This window comes from Brienomyrus brachyistius, chromosome 9 (assembly GCF_023856365.1).
Source record: "Brienomyrus brachyistius isolate T26 chromosome 9, BBRACH_0.4, whole genome shotgun sequence".
NCBI lineage: Eukaryota > Metazoa > Chordata > Actinopteri > Osteoglossiformes > Mormyridae > Brienomyrus > Brienomyrus brachyistius.
This window is the reverse complement of record NC_064541.1, coordinates 3,592,028-3,611,634: the sequence shown is the minus strand read 5'-3', so window position 1 is coordinate 3,611,634 and position 19,607 is coordinate 3,592,028. Positions and strand designations below refer to the sequence as shown.

At 41.9% G+C, this 19,607-nt stretch overlaps 1 protein-coding gene across 2 annotated transcripts; it reads right to left on the bottom strand.

The window, feature by feature from the left end:
- Window positions 1–4,352: 4,352 nt before the first annotated feature.
- Window positions 4,353–18,968, bottom strand: cblc (Cbl proto-oncogene C, E3 ubiquitin protein ligase). Of its 2 annotated transcripts, none has more exons than XM_049024291.1 (13): window positions 17,790–18,968; window positions 11,071–11,217; window positions 10,516–10,672; window positions 10,258–10,379; window positions 9,374–9,511; window positions 9,095–9,182; window positions 8,762–8,893; window positions 7,666–7,836; window positions 7,399–7,539; window positions 6,874–6,923; window positions 5,137–5,217; window positions 4,942–4,997; window positions 4,353–4,814 (listed from the first exon to the last, which is right to left on the bottom strand). In XM_049024291.1, exons 1-13 carry the CDS (start codon window positions 18,188–18,190, stop codon window positions 4,720–4,722), a joined length of 1,779 nt encoding a protein of 592 aa, XP_048880248.1. In that variant the 5' UTR covers window positions 18,191–18,968; the 3' UTR covers window positions 4,353–4,719. The 2 variants fall into 2 exon arrangements, with proteins under 2 accessions (XP_048880248.1, XP_048880247.1); XM_049024290.1 differs by having other exon boundaries at window positions 4,353–4,817; window positions 17,790–18,967.
- Between the last annotated feature and the right edge of the window lie 639 nt (window positions 18,969–19,607).

Sequence of the window (19,607 nt, the reverse complement as noted above, 5' to 3'; positions counted from 1 at the left end):
ACTCGAACCTGGGTCCGAGAGGTGTGAGGCAACAGTGCTAACCACTGCACCACCATGCCGCCCCGATATAATTCATTGATATTATTTTTTGTAATAAAGAAGACAACTGACGAACTACAACCTTTTCCATAATCTTTGAAATGAAAGGAAGATTTGAGATAGGTCTATAGTTTCCTAAAATACTAGGTTCAAGATTTGGTTTCTTTAGGATGAGTCTAATAGCAGCCATTTTAAAAGGCTTTGAAACATATCCAAGCCAAGAGATGAGTTTAATACATTTAACAGAGAAGTGCTAATCTGCGGTGCAATTTCCTTGAAGACTTTTGTAGGAATTCGGTCTACGAGGCTAGTAGAGGATTTTCAGGAGAAAATTAAGCTCAAAAGTTCTGAGTGTTTTATAGGAATGAAAGATTCAACGATCCCATTATTGGTAGGCATAAGACTAGCAGGAGGCTGGCAGCTGTAAGTAGCTAAGGACGTGAATTGGATGGTCTGTCTAATCTTAGTTATTTTACCATTCAAAAATGTAATAAAGTCATCGCTCTTAAGACCTTGCAGGACTTGTGAGTTTAATGAAGAATTCTGTGTTATCCTAGCCACGGATTCAAATAGGAATTTAGGATTGGTTTTGTTCACTTCTATTAATCTGGAAACATACACAGATCTAGCAGTCACTAGTGCTTGTTTATTTAGAGATGCTCTCTTTCCATGCAGATTTGAAAACTTCTAGTTTAGTTGAGCGCCATTTGTGCTCTAGCTTGTGTGATACCTGTTTCAGTTCACGTGTATGATCAGAATACCAGGGGTCAGGTTTCTTATCTCTATGCTTTATCTTCTTAAGTGGAGCTACAAGATCTAGTGTGCTACGAAGGGATTTTTCCATGTTTGCAGTTGCCTGTTCAAATTCATTTGCATAGGATGCTTCAGATGTAAGGTTGAAGGACTGTGGAAGTTGTTTCATAAATGTTGTTGTACTTAGAGAGGCAATGGAACATCTGATTATGTACTTTGGAGCTGTGGTCAACGGGAGGCTATACTGGATTTCAAATGTTAACAAGTAATGATCTGAGAGCAGAGGACTCTGTGGCATATAATAGATACATGTTCCACCAGGATTCCATGACTAATAATCAAATCAAGGGTATGGTTACAGACATGAGTAGGCCCGACTACATTCTGGTATACACGTACAGACTCAAGAATAGCTGCAAATGCTATTTTTAAAGGATCACTATCTTTCTCCCTGTGAATGTTAAAATCACCCACAATAACGGCTTTGTCAGTACTGACCACCAGGTTTGTTAAAAAATCAGCAAACTCCTTAAGAAAATTGCTGTATGGCCCAGGTGGTCTATACACAATAACAATGGTGATTTGGGGTGAAGAACTACAAAGAGATGAGCCAGCAAGGCTAAGAACAAGAGTTTCAAATGTGGTGAAACTCAAACCATATTTCTCAGACACTCCTACAGGGAGTGCAGAATTATTAGGCAAATGAGTATTTTGTCCACATCATCCTCTTTATGCATGTTGTCTTACTCCAAGCTGTGTAGGCTCGAAAGCCTACTACCAATTAAGCATATTAGGTGATGTGCATCTCTGTAATGAGAAGGGGTGTGGTCTAATGACATCAACACCCTATATCAGGTGTGCATAATTATTAGGCAACTTCCTTTCCTTTGGAAAAATGGGTCAAAAGAAGGACTTGACAGGATCAGAAAAGTCAAAAATACTGAGATATCTTGCAGAGGGATGCAGCACTCTTAAAATTGCAAAGCTTCTGAAGCGTGATCATCGAACAATCAAGCGTTTCATTCAAAATAGTCAACAGGGTCGCAAGAAGCGTGTGGAAAAACCAAGGCGCAAAATAACTGCCCATGAACTGAGAAAAGTCAAGCGTGCAGCTGCCAAGATGCCACTTGCCACCAGTTTCGCCATATTTCAGCGCTGCAACATCACTGGAGTGCCCAAAAGCACAAGGTGTGCAATACTCAGAGACATGGCCAAGGTAAGAAAGGCTGAAAGACGACCACCACTGAACAAGACACACAAGCTGAAACGTCAAGACTGGGCCAAGAAATATCTCAAGACTGATTTTTCTAAGGTTTTATGGACTGATGAAATGAGAGTGAGTCTTGATGGGCCACATAGATGGGCCCGTGGCTGGATTGGTAAAGGGCAGAGAGCTCCAGTCCGACTCAGACACCAGCAAGGTGGAGGTGGAGTACTGGTTTGGGCTGGTATCATCAAAGATGAGCTTGTGGGGCCTTTTCGGGTTGAGGATGGAGTCAAGCTCAACTCCCAGTCCTACTGCCAGTTTCTAGAAGACACCTTCTTCAAGCAGTGGTACAGGAAGAAGTCTGCATCCTTCAAGAAAAACATGATTTTCATGCAGGACAATGCTCCATCACATGCGTCCAAGTACTCCACAGCGTGGCTGGCAAGAAAGGGTATAAAAGAAGAAAAACTAATGACATGGCCTCCTTGTTCACCTGATCTGAACCCCATTGAGAACCTGTGGTCCATCATCAAATGTGAGATTTACAAGGAGGGAAAACAGTACACCTCTCTGAACAGTGTCTGGGAGGCTGTGGTTGCTGCTGCACGCAATGTTGATGGTGAACAGATCAAAACACTGACAGAATCCATGGATGGCAGGCTTTTGAGTGTCCTTGCAAAGAAAGGTGGCTATATTGGTCACTGATTTGTTGTTGTTTGTTTTTGAATGTCAGAAATGTATATTTGTGAATGTGGAGATGTTATATTGGTTTCACTGGTAAAAATAAATAATTGAAATGGGTATATGTTTTTTGTTAAGTTGCCTAATAATTATGCACACCTGATATAGGGTGTTGATGTCATTAGACCACACCCCTTCTCATTACAGAGATGCACATCACCTAATATGCTTAATTGGTAGTAGGCTTTCGAGCCTATACAGCTTGGAGTAAGACAACATGCATAAAGAGGATGATGTAGACAAAATACTAATTTGCCTAATAATTCTGCACTCCCTGTATGTTGGATTGAAAAATTGCAGCAACACCACCACCTTTGCGATTTGCTCGAGGGTTATGCTTATAACTGTATTCCGATGGAGTAGATTTATTTAGTGCCATGAATTCATCCAGTTTAAGCCAGGTCTCAGTAAGGCATAGGGCAGCAAGACTAAAATCAGTAATTATTTCATTTATTAGTAGTGCCTTAGGAGCCAGTGATCTTATATTCAGAAGTCCAAGTTTAAGTTTAAATATTGCATCACAACTGTTTTCTAGTAATGGATTCATTGTGATTTTTATTAAGTTATTATGGCACACACTACGGTGGAATAGTCTTCCATGATTAAAGACGTGGGGAACAGACACAGTCTCAATAAAATGAACCCTAGGTGATGACTCTGAACAACTAGCAGGCGGTCGGTTATGCTGGTTTGTCTGCCGTCTGGACTTGGCTCTAGTTAGTCAGCGATTTGCCTCGAGGCTATGAGCTATGCTTTTAGACAGGAGGTCAGCACCAGCCCACAAGGGGTGAATACTGTCCCTCTTCAAAAGCCCAGGCCTACCCCAGAACATCCTCCAGTTGTCTATATAACCTACACCACTTATCGGGCACCATTCCAACAGCCAGCGATGTAGTGACGATAATCTGATGTACATTTCATTGCCACACCTAGCAGGGATGGGGCCAGAGCACGTTACTGACACACACATCTTCTTCGCAAGGTTGTACACCTCATTAAAATTTGCCTTAGTGATCTCCGATTGCCTCAATCGGACATCATTAGTGCCGGCGTGGATAATAATCTGAGAGTATTTACTTCTACTTTTAGCCAGCACTTTTAAATTTGCCGAGATGACAGTCACTCTGGCACCAGGGAGACAATTTACTATGGTTGCTGGAGTCGCTACTCTCATGTTTCTTAGAATAGAATCGCCAATTACTCGAGCAATTTCAACAGGTGTCTCAGTGGGAGTCCAATTACTAGAGGACATTCCACACGCCTACCCAAATGGGCTGCCTCAAACTGGGACCCAAATTCCGCCATTTAGCGGGCGATACCTCAACCCCACATCAGCTCTGATCCCCAACAGGCCTGACCCTATTGGCTCTCTGGCAGTTTCAACTATTCCAGGGATAGAGGCTCCCAAGGACTTTCCCCTATCCACTTCATGATGCGTGCAACCTTCCTCTGGGTACCTGCAGCAGAGCTGCTCCCTTGGAGAGCAGGAAGATGTCGTGTCTGCTTCTTCGGAGCTGTGCAATGTTGGTGGCTGAACCATAAAAGTGACTCACTATGACAAATTCCAGAGATATGTGCCGCCCACACGTACAGGCATTAACCACTGATACAATTTGGTTTTACAATAATACTTTATATATAGCATTTAGTTAGTTTACAGAGGCATACTGTTTCATGGTATTCCCTAAATTTATCACCAAAACACGATACACTAAAAACAAACACCTTTATTTTTTAAACAACAGACTAATATCCAAAACTGTAGTTTTGTACATTTTATGAAAGAACATAAAGCTATTGCTTCTGTAAGTAGTTAGAGGTTTATAAGCCATATCCATAAACTCATTAGTAAAATAATAATTATAACGGTTAACTTGGTGAGTACTATGTGTATTGAGGCATATTGTTATGGAGTCTTGGGACAGAGGGAAATGTATCTCTTTCCAGTCCCACTGGTGTCCAGCCAGATTCCTGCAATGTTAAGAGGACATGGTTCGCTCCATTTCTCTGCGATCCTTAGGCCTCTTCTCCCTCTCTCGGACTGCAACCGATGACCCCATCCACAGAGCACCACCTGCTGGAGATGGAGGGAAGGGCTTCGTGCTCAGTGGTGCAGTGGAGCAGACCAGAGGGTACCAGCTGCACTGTTATCAGTGAGATCATATTCTGAGCCCAGCAGATGTTTCCCGTCTGATACTCACTGGTTCTTCCTGACTGGGAGGATGAAGGCCTGTTTGACGTGGCGGACGATTCCTCACTAAGGAGACACGTGGGTGGGGGGAGTCAACGAAGAAGTTGAGATTTAAATGTGGCCTCCTGCTCTCCTGCTTCATGAAAAGGCGTGCTAGCATGGAAGAACTGGGAACTAACTTGCTAGCCTTGATGATGTAACTCACCTACATGAACTGACTCGCAGTACGGGCGGGGGACCCCAGATGGCGTCCTCCTCACTGCTGCAGCTGTCGTCTGACACACACCTGAGGACGCACAACCATCCAACTCATGTTGGTATCCATGACAACCAGACCCCACCACCCTCACAAGCTAATGACATCCACACTGGAGCACTGGGCATACGTGGCCATAATCCATAAAAATTCCAGAAGAGATTAACACACAAAGGGATTAAAACCCTTCTGAAGTGTTCTTAGTTTGGTTAGTTTCAGAGAGGCCTGAGATTGTTCATATATGCACAAAAATGCTGAGTAATCACTCTGAGTTTGTTTTGAGGGCTGAAAGGCATCAAGTATGAAAACAACCTCTGCCTCTTAAGGCCAATTCATACTTCACTCTTCCAGCTTTTGGCTGTGAACTAGAGAATGTGACTTAATTTCGTCATCAGGGATTGGCTGCGGATGGCTGCACGTGTAGTCCAGGATTTTATGTCTAATAGAAACTGTACGTGTCCATACGCATTGACCAGGCAGGTGCTACATAATTGATTACGCGTTTCCAATAGGTGGTATGTGGGCTTCCACAGATAAACGGTCCATGATGAAAGAGTAGAGGAAGAATAATGATTGTTGTTGCAATAGTTATAATAACAATTGATACTTTGTTGTCTCCATTGGGAAATTGTTTTTATACCTCCCTCAGGTTGCTCTTGGTAGAGTAAGTTGTCCACAAAGAGCAGCCACCAGTAGTAGCACCCAGGGAACTAGGGGTTAAGGGCCTTGCTTAAGGACCCACAGACATGCTGAGTTTGGGTTTGACCCAGCAGCCTCCTGATTACAAGCAGCCTGATTATGCAGGCTTAGCCCACAGAGCCACATGCTGTTATGGTGAGCAACTGATACCTGCATATCTAATTTTTCATGCAGTCCAGACATCATACCAATGCATACTGCATTTGAAAAAGTTGCAACTTACAGCATTTTGTAATCTTGGTGATGAAATTCTCCAAGTGGCAAATTTTGTTTTAAAGATTTCAATATACTTTGGAATGCCATATACCGTAGTACCACCCAAGCCACAACTAATAATTTTAAAATTACTGATAAAAGTTAGCCATTGTACTATCCATCCATCCATTTTCCAAACTGTTTATCCTACAGGGTTGTGGGGGGTCCAGAGACTATTTTGGAAGCAATGGGCATGAGGCTGGGAACAACCCAGGATGGTGGGCCAGCCCATTGCAGGGCACATTCATAGGCCATTCACTCACACATGCATACCTATGGGCAATTTAGCAAGTCCAATTAGCCTCCACATGTTTTTGGACTGTGGGGGGGGGGAAACCAGAGTACCCAGAGGAAACCCCACGACGACATGGGGAGAACATGCAAACTCCACACACGTGACCCAGGTGGAGACTTGAACCTGGGTCCCAGAGGTGTTGTATTTCACAGGGCTAACCACTGCACCACCATGCCGCCCCCCCCCCCCCCATTATACTATAATGCTTGTATTTGTGTTTGTTGCAATACTTCTGCCCTCTGCTGGTCTGGTGGAATATCACTAGTGTATGCACACACCAACCATGACCATCCGCATCCTCAGCTAAATGTAGTATGAACACAAGCTGCCGTGTGGATGATCGTACCCAACCTGAAAGCATATGTGGAAAAACAAAGCATGAACTAGGCTTTAGGGTTTGCGCTGCTGATGAAGGCTGGCCTCCTATGTTACCTCACCTGGTGATCTGTGGGTGGGACAGTCTCTCCACATCAGAGCTGTTAAGATTCTGCAGAGAGATTTTGTTATTTAGAGTACTGTCAGGCAGTAGGGGGAGGGAGGGAGGGAGTGATATTTTCCTCTCCATTTTTTTACTTCATTCTAAATACAGCTCTGTGTTAAATGTTTCTTCCTAAAGAGAACCACCACTGAGTGATCGTTATAGTGATACGAGGGCTGTCAGCCTTTCTAATAAGTAATAAAAGCTAAAGGTAATGATCCTTAACTTGAATGATCTACAGAACCTCAGAGTCAAGGTTGCTCATCCTATTATATAAAGCTGAGTCTATACTCATTATAATGATGCTAAATAAGAATGATGGAAATGCTTCTAGCTGGGTACTAGCTTAACTACAGGAAACAATGCTGGTGGAAGCTGTAATGTAAACCTGCGAAGAGCAATTAAAACGTTTGTTGTGCTTTTCTGGGCTTGACTCTGATGTGTGCTATAGCACGCAGCACGGCGTGAAGCGGGGTGAGCTCACAGGACGAGAGTGGGACTGCTCAGAGGGCAGCTTAGCAGGAGGTCTGAAGGTGGGTTTGGGCAGCTTAGGGGAGGGGCAGCTGGTCTTTGGAGGCAGGGGTGGGGGTGTAATGTCAGGCTGCTGCTGGGCCGAGAGTGACAGCTGTGAAAAGATATGGAAAGAATGAACAAAGGTGTGGAATGGAGAGGTATCCTGGTATGCTGGCTTCGGTGCAGAAGAACACGGGCAGCGCAGCGGGAACATGTCCTTAAGAAACACCAGGAGCACCTTTTTCATGGAGGCCAGCTGCTGCATCACTAGTGCCACGTCCTCCAGATCATCCTCGCTGTTGTCAGTATCCTCCTCATCAACTTTGTCCGGCAGGAAGGGCTCTACCACGACAGACTCTGTCCCTCTGATGTCACACCGGCAGTATGGGCAAGTGTGGCCGTCAGATCTCTGTGTGATAGAGAGGCTCTGAGGACCATCAGTAATGTTGATGCAAAAAAAAGAGTACTACTACTACGGTTCTTCACACTGTTCATTTTATAAAGTAACAGATTAATGAATGGCAAATAGGATTCTGACCTTGACTGTTCCAGTCTTCCCATTTTACCCTTCATAGACATGTATTTGTAGAAAGATATTTCACTTTACTTCATACAAATAATCCAATCCCACATGTAATTTTGAGCAATTATTATACATCATGTCATAGTTCATAGCCCCAGAAATGTTACTTGTATATGTAAGATTATTTAACTTAATGACTTACTGATATTAAATAAGGCTAATCAATAAGGCTTATATGAACAAATTGAAATAAATATATAAATATTAATATTCATATAATATTAAATCTATTTAATTTTCTAATTTAATGTATGGAATTTGATTATTCATATTTTATTACAAGCTATTGGCTACAGTGTCCATCAATCCATCACTCACAGGTCTCCATCTTTGATATGTGACATCCAAACTCATTGTGACCAAACCCAATCATGCCTGGATGAAGATCACAGAAGTATACAGTAAACTGGGAAAGAATAGTAAGCTTATGGCACATGCTTTTCAGTCCCTCTGGTGACACCAACATGCTGACTGAAGTTAATTAGAAAGTGCAAGTGCCATAATAGCTGCAAAAAACACAGCAGAGGATTCCATAGCCAGCGAGGTGTGGTAGAGTCAGGGGAGGCTGGGAGAAGGTGAAGCAGACACTGAATATTACAGGCAGCTTTTAACTGAATTTGTGTCTGTAATTCTGTACATTTTATACATTTCTGATCAGGGAAAAAAAAACAAGATTCGGAATAAACTGAATCATCAGTCTTGAAGTTTAAAGCAGACTGGTGTGGCCAGATGCTGGGAATGGTGACCATACCTGCCAGCTGCTGAGGCAGGGTTGGCACAACAGGTGTCCACATGGCTGGATGCGAATGTCTTTGTCTCGCTCGGCACAGATCTTACACAGTTGGAAGGTGCTGCCAATCTCACAATAGAGCTCATACTGCTCCTGTTAGGGTCACACACACACACACACACACACACACACATACACATGTGTGCCCATCAGATGGACTCTTCAGGTTACCGGCAAAACATCGGAAACTGCTCACACACAAATGACTTCCGTTTGAGGGTGAGGTGTACAGGAACAGTGTTTTTTTCCATACACATAACTGTCACTATGTGACAGTGTGAAATGTTACGTTACCGGGCTGACTCTGACTTTGCCCTTGTAGGTCGGCTCACACAGACTGGTTAGGTCAGGGTTGTTGTCTCTACCATCTGGGAACAGATAGCTGAAACCACAAAGCACACCGTGTCACATTCAAACACGCAGACAATACTTAGCTGCCCCCCCCCCGCCCACGCCCACACACAAGTGCCCCAACTCACATCTTTAGAAGCTATTATTCACTCTCCTAGTCTTCTATATTAAGAAAAGCATCATAGACTGTATCTATATAAATATGTGTACAAATGCACGCACTAGCCTTCTTGGTAACCCTTGACGAGAGCCTGGGACAGAGGAATGTCCTGGGGAATGGTCTGCACAATGGTGCCGTCCTTGGTCACATGACCGATGGCCCACTGGCCCATGTGGGTGCAACTCAGGCGGAAGATATAGCTAATGGAAAATAAAGATAAAGCAGCTGCTGGTTATGCATCTTGTCAACCTGAAGCTTGTTAGATGATACTGCACAGCGGTCTGTTGATCTGTCTGCCGGGTAGTTCACAAGACATGGTGCCTAGCCTGTGGCTAGATAATGTGCATAATCATTGATGTGTCTGCACACGCATTACGTATATATACAGCTCTACAAAAAATTAAGAGACCACAGTAACATTTTAAGTTACACTTATTTCTCAGTTCATAGGAATGCGTCTGTGTAAAATATACATTTTTTTTGCAAACTCCATCCTGGCTCTTCCCTGTTTCTTATTGATGAAGGGCTTCTTCCTTGCTTTATAGGTCTTTAAGGGCTAGCAGACCTAACTCTCCTTGCCACGCACTTCACACCACTTAATGTTTCCCATTCTTTTTGAAGGTCACTTGAGGTCATCTTTTGATTTATGAGGTACAGTTGGAGGAGTTGACGGTCCTCTCTGGCATTACAAGTTGCTTCTGCCCTCTACCTGGCTGATTTTTGGTCATTGCCAGTGTCTCCTACTTCACATGGTACTTGTGTACTGCTGTCTTAGAAACTTTGAACCTGGAAGCAACCTGCTTCTCAGTGTAGCCTTCTGCCAGCAGAACCAGGATTAAACCAGGATTGCACATTTTTTCGTTAAAAAGCGAATGGTCTCTTATTTTTTCCAGAGCTGTATATAAGGTGTCACGCCTGGTTTTCAGCTTCCCGCTGTGCTCCTCACCTGCCAGGCTGATGGGTATAGTTTTCCAGGCGGAATCGGACCTGGTCATAGGTGAGGAAAGCCATAAACCCAGGGTGGGTGACTGCCAAATGGTTCCAGTTCCTTAGCAGGGATGACCATGGCTAAGATGGAGAGAGAGAGGCCAGTAGAAATGACAAAGGGCCTTGCAGATCAGTCCATGTGGGCAAAGGCAGTGACAGACCGCCAGACTTGTGACCCAAATTTCATAGTAGTCGAATGATAATTCTGCTGACGTACCTGGAAGAGCCTAGTGAAAATGTCAAATTCAAAGATGGAGACGTGGTCATTGCAGGTGATGTCCACCGTGGACCTTAGGGCCATGGCCTCCATGCCCTCCTCAAAAGCATGAACCTTGCGAAGCTGCTCTTTGAAACTGTTCCACTGTATGATACACCTGAGGGTGAGAGAAATTAGCTTAATACAGACTGTTGTAGCTCTTTTCTGATGGTTTCTTACCACCAATATCACATCATGCTATTAATATTCCAATATATAGACTGTGTTGCCTACATAAAGCTACACCTGAAGTGTAGTTGGGGGAAATATTAAATTAACAGGGTAACTTTGTGGATTAAACGTTCTTTACAAGACACAGAAGTTGCTGCTAGGAGGGTGTGAATCTGCGTCACTAACAAAGAGGGTGATAAACGCTTCATTAATGGAGTACAACAAATGTATTCAGATTTGTCTTGTTCCCGTTACAATGTCCCCAGCTGTGGGGGTTAATTTTCATTTCCTTTCTAATCACACATCACTTATATGCCTCCATTCCGACCGTTTCACGGCCCTCACCTCTCTCCGAATGCTTTCCTCCAGAATTCCCCGGCTTCTGTCTTAGTCAGTCTATATGTGTCACCCTGAAAGTGTCCCCTGGGAAACACTGCCTGCAGTTCATGCAGCATGTGGCTGAGCAGCAGAGATATCTTCGTCAGGCTTCTCCTGGGAGATTGAAGAAAGAAAAGAGAAAGACAGAGTGTTGGCTGCCAGCCCAGTAGAGCAAATCTCCATGTCAATTACAAACAGAAAATAATATTCTGTGCTTATTTAATTGTTGTACTTCAAGACTGATGATTCAGTTTATTCCGAATCTTGTTTTTTTCCCTGATCAGAAATGTATAAAATGTACAGAATTACAGACACAAATTCAGTTAAAAGCTGCCTGTAATATTCAGTTTAGTTTATTTTTGAATCATGCCTTTCACATTCAGTCACCCTGAGGCAGCTAACAATAATATGTGGCAATCCATGACTACGTTATTTATACAAAATGGTGCCTGAAACAGGGAAAAGGGGAGAGGAAAAGCAGGAATGCCAGAAGACAATGGAGGAGAGGAACAAAAACTCTATGAATAAGGAGAAAAAAAACAACCGAAAAGTGAAATGGGTGCTGAAATTCCCTGGGTATGCTAACGTTACAGAAAACAATGAAGATAGACCTGCTTTAATCAAAGCGAGGTGTGAAATGTGCTCATAGTCAGAGTTAATCAGTGAGCCAGTTCTCTGAGCAGATAACATAAACGATGCACTGTTTTGTAGTTAAGCTTCCACACACAGGAAGTCTCTCTGAGCTTCCTGTCCTTAGGGTGTACGCTTGAGCAACCAAATTTTCCGTTAGACACTGACCACTTAACACGAACACCAAGCAAGTCTGACATCAAACACGACAACGGCATGTGACTTTCTTGACTGATAAATCATTGAACGAATAAAGATAGAATTTTGTAATATAATTTCATAATATATTGCATAAGTATCTTTTCAGCTGATGATTCATGTCATTTTGTACTTGATTGCTAGATTAATTGACAGAATAAACTGATAAACCTTTAACATGCAGTGAATGCATACTTCATCCCTCTTTGACCTGCTTACTTTAGTCACAATCGATTTTTTATGTATGTAAGGTCTATTGATTTATGAATAAAAAAACCCACTTGTGCCTTATATCTTGATGCGCTCATCTATTTTGGGCAAAACTTTCCATGACTAAGTTCAGCGGCTGCCATGTTCATGTCTTCATTTCCACAACAGATGACATTTCCTGCCCATCAAACAGCCCATTTGTGGTCATATCAACATCTGCAGAAACCAACCCCTACTCCAGATTACCAGTGTATATCTAAGAGTGCGAACAAAATAAAACAGCTGTAAGGAGCCAGCCAAGTAAGGCAGCCCGATTACGCTTTGCATCTTTGCAGTGTCCACGCGAGTGCATTTTATGCCTTGGAGTGGTAACTGGTGCCTTGAAGCAGTGCTTCGCAGTGCTTCTGTGTTTCAGTTGTATTAGGAAGCTCTGTGAAATTAAAATAAGAGGGCGAGATATCAGTACAGGTTTCTGTAGTACTTATTTCAGAAATATGTGGATCGGTATGGACAGCAGATCAAAATGGAAAGAAGGAATTTGCATGAGTGTGTTTGATTATTTATGTGAAATGTTTATTTGTGCTTCACTTTTGGTATCGAGGCCCCCCCAGAGGGCAGGCTGAGCAGTCATCCTTGCAACCATGTTACACCAAAGGAAACCTGGGCCAAAGGTTTACAATCCATCTACCCTGCCATTTTATTTGATAAAGACAGCTGATTATGAAACAGCACAAAAAAACTGGGGGCTGAGATGAGGTCAGATAAAAAACAAAGGAAGTCAAGGCTTTTTCACAGACCTGTAAATCCTGTTGACCAACATTTCCTCCCTAACTTACATTCCCCACTGTGATTACTGGTGTGTGTATGCATGCCCTGACTGCACTTTAGAGATTTAAGAAGTAGATGAGTCACTTAAAGTAAGACATTCTGGGAGGGACGGGCAGCGTGATACCATGTGCAGTAGAGATATCATGATACCATGCACTGTATACAAATCATGATACAGTGCACAACGGACACATCATGATACCATGCACTTTATACAAATCATGAAGCAGTGCACAACGGACACATGAAACCATACTGTGCACGCATTATGAGACTATGCCCTGTAGACACATCATGTTTCTATGTGCTGTATACATACCAGGACATTATGTAGTATACATGCATCATGATACCGTGAGCTGTACACGCATCATAATTTCATGTACTGTTGTCACAATATGATACTATGTGCGGTACACATACCAGGATATCATGCACCGTTGACACATCATGATACTATGTGCGGTACACATACCAGGATATCATGCACCGTTGACACATCATGATACTATGTGCGGTACACATACCAGGATATCATGCACTATACATGCATCATCATACCGTACGCTGTACACTCATCATGATACTGTGCACACATCATGATAGCGTGTGCTGTGGATGCTTCATCATACTTTGTGGAGTATGCGTGTCATGATACCCTGCACTGTACACACATCATGGTACTGTGTGCTGTACATGCATCATGATACCGTGCACTTTGCAGATATCATGATACTATGTGCTGTAATCACATCATGATACCATGTGCTATACACACATCCGTCTCAACAACATTACAAGTGAAAGTTTGAAGTTATCCAGCATCTAGTTCAGTTTCAGTTAATAATAACAATAATAACTGATACTTTATTGATTCCTGTGGGGAAATTCTCTTTACGCCTCCCACAACTTGCTCTTTGTATGTGAGAGCAAGCTGGCCGTGAAGGGCAGCGACCCATAGCAGCGCCCAGGGAGCTGGGGGTTAATGGTCTTGCTCAAGGACCCACAGATGTGCTGAAGCCAAGCTTGAACTGGCCACCTTCTGATCACGGGCAAAGAGGCTTAGCCCACTGTTTTATGTTACAATTTATTTGTGTAATAAACAAAAGCAAAAATATGCTTCTCATATAAATCGATTGTTTATAGTGGGGAAAACTGAAAGATTTTAAAACATTTCGTGTAGTTTTGTGTTACTGATTTTTGGCTTTTTATTTGGGTAAAATCTATTTTTTTTTTTAATTTTTAAAAAAATTAAGGGAATGTCAATTGCTCTACACAAAAAAAACCCAAAAGATTTTCATCATCAAACTTTTTCTGAAGAATTCTCAATGAATGAATGACGTATATTTTAATATATGTTTGATGGTTTAACGAACTTTCCAACCAAAGTACTACCTGCTAGTAAGTACAAACTAAATTTCAACACTTTCAAAAAGGCTCGATGAACAGATGGCATTAAGAAAAGAGAAGTTATTGTATTATAAGTATGGATGTTAAATGATTATTTTCATTACATACCTTGGCGATTAATGCCATACAGCACATGTATATATAATTGCTCTATTTAATCCTGATAACCTCTTCGATGTGAAATCTTAAACCTTTTTGGCAAATGGCTCTAAAAACAGAAACCTGATAACCACTGAAAGTACACCTTATAGCACGAAAGATGTAAAATTTTTAAGCTGTAAGCTTTCAATACAACAGAAACATACAAATTATGACTTTTTAAAATCCTATGTATACAGTACCTCCGTCTGCCAACTTATAAAACGAAACAAACCAGATAACATAACATTCCCCATGAGACAGTAGATGAATGCTGTGATTTCAGATCTGAATTCTGGATTTTGTGCAACGTCGCGACCTATATTCTGACATGCTTACAGGATCTGGGTCAACCGTGGATGTGAGTCGCACATGTGCTACACGATCACAAGTGAACTGTGAACTACTCAAGTATTAAACTATTCTGGAAATGGACTTTAGAAAAGAACTTGAACGGTGAACCTGCACCCTTATCAGTTATAGAACGTTAAGGCCTATCTTATGTACTTGAATACATAATTACCTTAAATTGCCTTGTTCTTGGCTGAGAAAACCAGCATAGACCAGTATGACAAACAAAATACCTGCTGGTTATGCCATGTTTTGATGCCGGTGGACCAGAATATTTAGTGAAATATTGCTGGTGGACTAACTACGTTTGCAGGTAGACCAGCAGTTACGCTGGAAATTATGCTGATCCCATGCTATTATTTTTCATCATGCTTGGCAAAGCCCCTCATAGGTACTGGACATTTTTTTTCTGTATTTGGCTTTCTATGCGTTAGATTTAAGTTGCTTTCGTATGTTGCTATCAACGCTCTTGCATGTGCAACACCCATCCACGGTTAACTTGGATCATGTAGTGACAGTCTCTGTTAAAATTCATGCTCATACTATTCTCCCAATTGCGTAACAACATTCCCCATGGATTAACACAATCAAAGAAATAATAGCGTTTTATGATTTTTAAATTAAAGCGACATGTTAATGTGATAAATTTCTCAGTCATACTACAATTATAGTTATTATTTAATATAGCGATAGATTTTAAAAAGTGTAAACATGGGCATAGTGCTAACTGCGCATGGTTTATCTGAATCCGAATATCCGTATACCTCCGTATACAGTAATGAATAATAGCATTAACATCAGCCTGGATGTGTGCAAAGGCGCTCATTTTCATTTCAACATGATCCCAAATATTCAGTGTAAGCTTTGTGGGTGTCTTTAGTCTTTTATCTGTTATTTTAGGACTTACCACACAATTTATTAATACTTTAGGAAATTTAAGAAAATTACAAATAAATAGTAGGTATGTAAAACAAAAACTTAAAATTATTTAGTTACAGAGTCAGAGTTTGTTGACAAAATGTCACCTATATTAGGACGCATAACATCGAATGAAGTTAACCATCACAACTGGTGCACGTTTTATTTATCCAGGTCTGAAATATGTGGTTTCTTCCACTTGATTTTGCAGCTGCCTTTTAAAAACTGTCACATGCATGTTTTTTGAATGACCTCATATAGTAATGATGGTGGTGGCTAAAGTGTATCGAAAATATTGAAATTATAGATGTCCGCACAGAGCCACTATCACTAAACATGAACCTAACAATGATGATATCAACATAAATAAAAAACAAAAACCTCAGGGCACATAGCATGATAAATTCATACAGGAGGGTGCTGCTTTTCCGTTGGTCATAGTAGAGGCCACACAGCAGCCTCTGCAAAGTTAAAAATGCAGTTCAGTTGCTTTTCTCTGCAGATAGGTATATTTAGTACTAAACATGCTGACTGCGGACTTTTGCAACCTAATTTCCATCTCATTCCCGTCATTCTCACACCTCCGGCTCCCGTCGTGTTCATGGTTGCACATCCATGGTATTTTTCAGTGAAACACTGTCAGCTGCCTTCAAAAGGGGCATTTCCTGTGTGGATTACTTGGCTGGTAATGGTTTGTTCCTACTGTTTGGTTTCTGAGAATGTAATACAATGCATGCAGTAAAGCATATGTAGTAAAATCTACAGATATTAGGGTCACACACACAAAGCCATATAAGCTATACAATGAACAACTGAAATTCCCACATATCTAATATCCCATTGAAGTACTACTGCTCAGAATGTAAATATCTAATATTATTCCAGTGTTTTGGACTGGAGAGAATATTCCAAACACCAAAAAAACACAGTTTCATGTCCTTAACTTCCCAGTTTCATCCGTCTAAGAATTTTATCAGAAGATGCATTAACATCATCATACATATCTGTAAATTTAGAAATCAGTTTTTATACAGTAGTATTAATTTTTGTTTGTAACAAAGGTAACATACGTTACAACTAACTACAGATTTGGATAGGAATTCATCATAATAGTTCGCGAAACTTCAAATTAAATTCAGATTAATTAATTGGCATTAGATATGTAAAATGAAATGTTAATTTATTCCCTTGATTTTCATAAAATAAGGGGAAAATATTTTGTATCACAAATAGAACTTTACTCGTCGAGATTCCATCATCAAAACACTGAAAATGTATACTTTGCCCTTGAATCCCAAATATGGCTGCAAATGATTTGAATTATGCAATGAATATATTCAACAATTTTATTGAGGCTCGGTTGTTGAGTTTTTATTGAGGTGCTGCAGGGTGAATTAATGGGCATATTTGCATTTTGTGATAATGGGGACTTGAAATTGCTGGATTAGAATATTGCTTTTAACAGCATAAAGGAATCATCACTGCAGATCCCATACTCAGCACTGGAGAGCTCGACATATTCAACAAAAGCCCGACCCCAGTGGGTCAAAGGCCTGTGTCTCCAGTGGTCCACTGTTTCTTCCCCTTTGGTCACCTTCTCTCCTATTTTCCCTCTCATAGAGCGGGAGAGCTGGATCCGAAGCACTTCGCACAATGCCGCTCGATCTCGTCTGACTTCCGTCCCTTGGACAGTAAAAGCTCTGGCATAGCCTGGCCTGGCCTCGAACTTTGCTAAGTGATTCGTACAGATGGTTTGATAAAGACGCACACAACAGGGTAGCTGTTCAGTCCGGCTACAGATAATCATAAAATTAAATTAAGCATATTCGTAGCTATAATGTTTGAGATCCTACAAGGTTGTGTACGTTGATTCTGCCATTACAGACCTTTATAAAAACAAGTATTACTGGATTATACTTTAAAACAACTGTTATTCATTGAACCATCTCTCCTGCCCTTCAAGAGTAAAGAAGAGACTAGCAGAAGATACCAGTGCCTCTCACCTATAGCTGGAGTTCTCCTCAAAGATCTTCTCCTTGCCCTCCTTGAACAGGAGTATCGCTCTCTCTGTCTTGGTCAGCAGGTGCCTGACATGGACCCTCAGGTATTCGGCCTCATCGCCGCGTGGGACATAGCCGCCCGTCTCACTTGTGGGTGGACCTCGGTAGGGTGCCCAGACCTCCGAAAGCTGGTTTGCCGTTTGAGACACCAGGTCAGGCAGGAAAGGCGGACTGTTCTTCAGGCCAAGCCGTGGGTTGGTACACAAAGTGTCCAGTTTTTCTAGCCTTTTCAGGGTTTTGTCCAACAGCCGGGAGTCTGCTGCAGTCAACATAGTGGCGCTGGACCTGGCTGTGTCGGGCCTAGGGCTTTGGCCTATTCCCCACCAGCTGCGCGCTGCTGCCATGGCTCACGTGTGTTTGTTGAAGCAATGACGGTGTATAGGCTGCTGACTTGCTAAGGCCAGCATGTAGGTGTCGTCACAGAGTGCTTTGTCAGTCCTCACGTGAAGTCATGAAGTCCCAAGAGATCCATGTCTAGCAGAAGACCCCTGGTATTCTAGAAGTTTCTTCAATTCACAAGCCTGTTCCACATTTCCTCCTTCACGCCGATGTCTGCCTGCACATATCACGATGACAGCAGCACGGACAGAAGGACAAAAGCAGGAACCCAGTGAGCCACCAGCAGTTAAGTAAGCACTAGTACAGTAAGCACTAGAAGATATTTCGTCCCTTGAAGAGCTAAGAGAAGGCTACAAATCAAGTTCTCTACTTTTTGCCATCAGAAAGAAAGCAGAAGTGAGTCTTCAGATAAAACAGTCCCTTAATCTTAATTTTCCGCCAAAGAATGAGATAAAAGTCAGTTGGGTCAACTCCCTCCTCTACCCTCGCTCACTCTTTCACACTTGTCCGTTCCCATGACCCAGAGACGCCTCTTTCGCTTCTCATGCCTTCAGTTATGTTCAGACCTGTCCTTCTGACACAGATGTGATGATGTGCAGCTCTCAGAGGCCGGCTGGCTGACTGGCTGGCTGGGTGGCGGGGGTCAGTATCCTTAGCGTGTAACGGCCCAGGAAAGAGGTCGCGTCCCTCTCTTGCATGCTCCCGCGGAGCCCCCTTTGAGCTCTCAGCTGCTTTCCTGCGCGCACTGCATTTCCGGGTTGCACTCTGATAAACCGGTTTGTCGTAACTCTCCCTAGAAGGCAGAGTCAGGTAGGTGTGGGGCTCCAGAGGTGTGTGAGAGAGAAAGAATACACCCCAGGATTACGTAAATAACTGGAAAGACACATTCATCAGAGAACTTAGGTTTACATACAAAGTAGACCGAGTTTTTGTAAATGTTTCTCAAAAATGTATACCTCAACACTCTTCTTTTTACATGTTTCTGCAGAAAAAATAGTTTTTAGTTTTATTATTATTATATCTTTTACAACATAAAATTTTAAAAATTCAGTTAAGCACTTTGTAATTTTACAAGCTAAACAAGTTTACACATACTTTGACTACCTGTAATATGCCTGATTTACTGCCTTTAAAGTGATACACTGCCACCCTGTGGATGTAAAGTGCATTTACTCTTTTTCATATTTGTGTTTCAGAAGAGAATTACAGTTAATGTAATTGTAGACAGCAGTGATTCCGTTAGTTATAGTGAAAGTCGTCATACAAAATAACCCTTCTCTTCTCCTCTCTCTCATCTCCCTCACAACATCCATGATTCTTTTCAAAGGTAAAGTGCAGGTTAATTTGTTTTGTGTATTTTTACTTTATATTTTGTATTAATCATTTTTATATGAATATTTTGGGGTTGTGGAACAAATCATC

Coding starts and splice junctions, on each gene's coding strand:
- cblc (XM_049024290.1), bottom strand. CDS start 18,190: ATGGCAGCAGCGCGCAGCTGGTGGGGAATAGGCCAAAGCCCTAGGCCC. Junction 10,673..11,070: donor AGGAAAGCATTCGGAGAGAG/GTGAGGGCCGTG, acceptor TCTCACCCTCAG/GTGTATCATACAGTGGAACA. Junction 7,540..7,665: donor AGCTGGCCTCCATGAAAAAG/GTGCTCCTGGTG, acceptor ATCTTTTCACAG/CTGTCACTCTCGGCCCAGCA.